The following is a 5,064-nucleotide window of genomic DNA, read 5'->3' on the forward strand; positions in this document are numbered from 1 at the left end:
CTGACCCTCAATGGGAGTCCTGAATGCAAGTCAATGCACATGCAGGACCCCACACTGAGGGACATTCTAGTAGCAGCAGGCAACGGAGTTCCACAGGGCACCTGAGGGTATTCTGGTGTCCCTATAGCCTGATGTCTCTATAACCTGTAAGACTCTGCTGGGGTGTTTGGTGAGCACATACCCACTTTCAGCTCCTTCCCGAAGACGGTGCGCTCTCCCAGTGCAGAGCAGTTCCAGCGGCCATTGCGGAACTGAAACTGACACTCGTCCAGGCCCATTTGCGAGCCTTCTCCTATGACGATGATGGCGTCGGGCCGGCTCTGGCAGATCGCCCGCTGTCTAGGAGCTAGGCCTGGGATCTTGTTACAGATGATGCTTGCGCCCAGAGCTACCACTGTGGAGAAGCCACTGGAGGGAGAGACACAGAGAGATGGAGCATTAGGCCAGCAAGGGGGCATGGACTAGGAACCCTTCCTAGGTGTCCAGCACTGGCCACCCCACTGCCCCCAGCAGTGGTCTCTCAACTTTTTTGATCCTGCACCCCTAACTCATGTCCATTCGAATAGAAACCCTATAATTTCTACATAGGCTCTTGTATCAATGCGTATACTCAATATCAGTGAAACACACACACTTGATTTTTGTTTTAGAAACAAGAAAAGATGATGTATGTCACAAATATTACATTGAATGAAAAAGGCAAGTTGCCTTTGAGTTTATGGTAGGATGCAATTGAGATGAAGTTCAAAAGCATGCAAAAGAAACCCTATGTTGCTAGGGAATCATCTCTTTGGTAAAATTGTAAAGGCAAGCAAGGAAATGATGACTTCAAAGTCTCATGCAGCAGGTGCCTCTGAAGGAGTGATGGGTGTGCAGATATTCACTTTAAAAAAATCTGGTTTTTAATGTATATGTAACATATACTCTCATGTATGTATATGTTTTATTATTGAAAAAAACCTTAAAAAGTAGTTTTAAGTAGAAGTCCTGGCATTTTCTTCCGGCTGTCAATGGAGTACACGTATCCCACTCCGGGCATGACTGGCTAGAGGATGTGTGTGACTATCATGAGGGCAATTCCTATCTTCTTCAACTATTCACTGACATGTATCAGATACCCATCATGTGCCAGGTACCATGCTAGGAGACAGCTGTGCACCTGACAGGCAAGGCCCTGCCCTCAAGGAACTAGGGAGGGTGACAACACAGGTGTCACAAATGAATAAAACAGGCCATCTCTGACAATGATATGTACTATGAAGAAAGTAAAGGAAGATGCTGGGATGGCAACCAGGGTGTGCAGGTGGTGAGGAAAATGAGGGCCACTTTAGTTGAGGTGATCAAGGAGGACTTCCTTGAGGGGGTGACATCAGAACAGAACAGAGATCTGAATTGCCAGGAGGCATCTGTGGGAAAATCTGGAGAAGGGTATTCTGTGCAGAGGGAACAGAAAATGCAAAGTTCTAGGAGACAAGCTCGAGGTCTTCAAGGAATAGAAAGAACCCATGGAAACTGCTACAAAACCAGGGCTTGAGATGCAGGAAGATCCTGGGGAGAGGAGATGGCTGAGGGCTGGCATTTTCTCAGGTGCATCAGGCAGCACCAGGAAGCACTGAAGGGTGTAAGCAGGACCTTGACATGACCTGGTGGTCCCCGCTCCATGGAGGAAAGACCTGCGGGGTGCCAGAGCAGGAGCAGAGGGACCGGGCAGGTTAGGGTTGGTGGTGGCTTGGCTGGTGGCAGTGGTAGGGCTGCAGGTAGAGCCACTGGGCAAGTGCCTCGTCCTGGGGCTCAGCTATGGGCAGTTGTTCTGGAGTTGCGATTTGTTAGAGCGAGGTTCTCCTGTACCAATAACTCGAGGAGGTGACGTGGACCCATGTCCTCCAAGAGCACAACTGATCACTCCTGCCACTTTCCTAGGCTCCTGCCACGTGCCAGCCTTCTCCCTGCAGCAGGCACTCTGTCCTTGCTGGCCTCTCTCCCTGGAAATGCTCTCACCCCTGATCTTCACAAGCTTGGCTTCTTGTCATTATTCACATGACCTCAAGGGTCACCTCCCTGACCAGCCCAGCTAAGGGAGCCTCCCTCCCTTCCCTTCCCCTAATAAATTTCCATCACAATCTCTGTTTTGTTTACTGGATATTCTTGATTACTCATGTTCTACTGACATGTTTTCATGTATGTGTTTTTATTTTGCATGCTCACTTGATCACTTGTCTTCTTCCTGAGAGGATGAGCTCCCTGCGGGCAGGGAGGCTGTCTGCTGGTTCACTAAATGTCTACCAAATAAATGGATTGTGGCACTTTAAAGATGTGGCTCCAGGTGAGTACCTATTACATGGCAGGTGCCCCCAAATATGCATCAAATGCATCAGTAAACTTGGGCAGTGTCCCTACTATGTGCCAAGGCAGTATGGTGGGTGCTGCCACAAACAGCAGCTCATGTGACCTTTCCACACAGCCCTGTGGGGCAAGAATCATCATATAAATTTCAAATATCTGAAAATTGAGGCTCACAGAGGTTGGGACCCAGAGGAAGGTTCTCAGCTAGCAGGTGTTGGAGGTGGGACAGCCTGGCTTTGCATCTGCATCTCAGCCCTAAACCAGAGTCTAACACACACTAGAACGCTGGGAATGTCTGAGGAAGCAGCAGCGTGAGAAGATTAAGTGGAGATGCTTTGGCATCATTTGTCAGGAGGACCCTCTGAGCACCTAGCTGGCCACCAGGAAATTTCTACACCAGCAGAGAGTGGATGGATTGGCATACTGGGGCCAAAAACTCATAGGTACAATAGACTAGCCCCTAAGGGTCTGGCCTAGGTTCCCATCTCAGCTTTCCTCACTTATTAGTTGTGCGATCTTAGGCAAGTTTCCTTCCTTCTGCACTTCAGTTTCTCCATGGCTAAATTAGGGTATTGATAACTAGTCTCCACCTAATTGGCTGCTATGAAAACCGCATTTGCTAGAACATGGAAAGTGCTTAGAAGGTGCCAGGCACATAGTGAGTGCCCATAAATGTGGCGGCGGTGTTGTAATTATCACCATTCTTATTGGATCTGATTGTGGCAATAGGCTAGTGCTAGTAATAGAACTATCCGAGTGAAATAAGAATACCACAGATGCCCCACCATCAACCAGAAGCGGGTAGAGCCCAGTCACATGTGGGGAAATGGAAAAACCTAGGGACGTTGAGACTTCACCCCTCATGCCCACTATATAGATGAGTAGCCCGAGGCACAGGGAGCAGCAGCGCCTGGCCTGCAACTCCCACCTCCCTGACCTGGACCTCTCCCCACCCCAGAGGGCAGCTTGGGGCGGAAGGGCAGCGCCCTGCAGGACTCCCTCCCTCCCTCCCGGGCAGCTGGGCCCCCGCAGGGCCAATCCGGGTAGGCCGTGGCGCTGGCGGGAGGGCGGCCCGCGGGCGGGCGGGGCGGCCAGGAGAGGTTATTTTCTGCTGTTTTCCCTTTCTCTCTCCCCCGCCACCCGGGTCCCTCCTCCCCGTTTCTAATTAAAAAGGAGATAAAGCCACACGCGGTCCCAGCCAATCGGCCTGACCGGCTTCCTGGATGCTGGATGTGCGCGGGGCGGCGGGGCGCGGGCCAAGATGAAGATTAAAGCAGGGGAAAAAAGAAAAGCCACCCAGACGCGGGCGAATCAATAACACTTAAAACACATCGGCAGGCTGGCGGTACTGGCGCGAGCCCCGTAGCCGCCTCTCCGCCGCTGGTCGGGCTGGCGGCCCCTGGTCTGCTCTGCACGCACCTGCTCGCGGCAGCGGCCCGACAACTTGCGAAATCCCCGCTCCAGAGACGTGGACTGGGGAAGTGACGGGGTAGGGGGGTAGTAGTGACAAAACACAAAGGATCCTCACACACACCCCCTAGCCGCAGCCCCTGCGGTCCACCGCTCCTCAAAAGGGGCGGTAGGGGGTTCACTGATGGGGGGTGGAGGGGCAGGGTGTTCGAGACCTACCAAGCGGGCCCTTCAGCGCCAGAACCTCTATCCATGCCTAGACTCCCCCCGCCCCCCCGCCGCCCACTGCTCCGAGCTTCACACGCGTTATGTCTTAAGTACAAAGGGTGACCGGCTTTGCACAAGCAGCTCCAGGACGCGTCCCGAGCTGCCCCCTCCCACCTTCCAGCCAGAGCGCCCCCGAGCACCACCTCCACAGAAACGTTGGGTGAAGCCAGAGGGCTGCTCGCGCGCCCGGCAGCCTCTGCTGCCCAGTTCAAGGGGGCGGGGTGTCCCGCCTCTCTCTAGCGCTTGTCTCCCTCGGTGTCTCGGGCCGCCTCTTGTCCCACCTTTGTGTGTGTTTGTTGGGGGCGGGACGTGCTGTCCCCTTGGCCCGGGAAGGGGCTCTGGGAGTCTAAGGGTCCCTGGAAATCGAGTGGTGCCAAGGTTCCGAGCGGCGGTTTATGTTTTTGCCAGCGAAAGTCCTTCCCCCTGGGTACCTGTTCCCTGTTTGCACGGACCGGCCCCGCCAGCCACCTGGGGACTGCCCAGTCTGTAGGAGCGGCTGTGCCGCGCCTCCTGAGAGAGTTCCTCTCGGGCTCCGGGGACTGAGCTCCCCGAGAGCGGCTGTGGACCTGGCTTGATGTTCCTGCTAGACCTGCTGTCCCTATGCCGGGGTCCGAAGGGTCCCCGGAATGGGCTGAACCTTTGCAGCAGCTAGCCCTCCCCCAGAGTCCCTCAGGCTGGAGCGTCCCTACCGGCTGTCTCTGGTCCTGGGAGATTCCAGACTCAGAAGTCCTCAGGATGGCCAGTCCCCCTGCCTATATCTCCTGGGGCGTCCGCCTGCGGGGGGCCTTTGTGCGTCCACCGCTCCCACACCGCACCCACCCGGCCTCTCAGAGAAGCTGTGGAAGTTGGTGGCCGGCAGAGGCTCTCAGGCGGCACACCTCCCTCCCCGGGCCGTGCCAACTTTGCCAAGACACGCGCGGAAAGGGCGCAGGCAGCCCTTACCCGATCCGGAGGTAGACCATGCCCAGGCTGAGAAAGAGGTGGCCCAGGCAGCGCCGCGCTTTCCGGTTCATAGTCCCGGTTGGCCGCCGGGGCCGCGGGCCG

The 5,064-nt window shown here is 55.1% G+C and overlaps 1 protein-coding gene across 1 annotated transcript in view; it reads right to left on the reverse strand.

Annotated features, from left to right (window-relative positions):
• Positions 1 to 5,058, reverse strand: part of WNT7A (wingless-type MMTV integration site family, member 7A) — a 58,718-nt gene extending 53,660 nt beyond the window's left edge. The window contains exons 1-2 of the mRNA XM_011983621.1: positions 4,963 to 5,058; positions 182 to 408 (exon numbers count right to left, since the gene is read on the reverse strand). Of these exons, the coding sequence (XP_011839011.1) occupies positions 182 to 408; positions 4,963 to 5,033 (298 nt within the window). The 5' untranslated portion in view covers positions 5,034 to 5,058. The remainder of the gene's footprint in view (positions 1 to 181; positions 409 to 4,962) is intronic.
• Positions 5,059 to 5,064: the final 6 nt, after the last annotated feature.

This window comes from Mandrillus leucophaeus, unplaced genomic scaffold (assembly GCF_000951045.1).
Source record: "Mandrillus leucophaeus isolate KB7577 unplaced genomic scaffold, Mleu.le_1.0 Scaffold252, whole genome shotgun sequence".
Lineage (NCBI taxonomy): Eukaryota > Metazoa > Chordata > Mammalia > Primates > Cercopithecidae > Mandrillus > Mandrillus leucophaeus.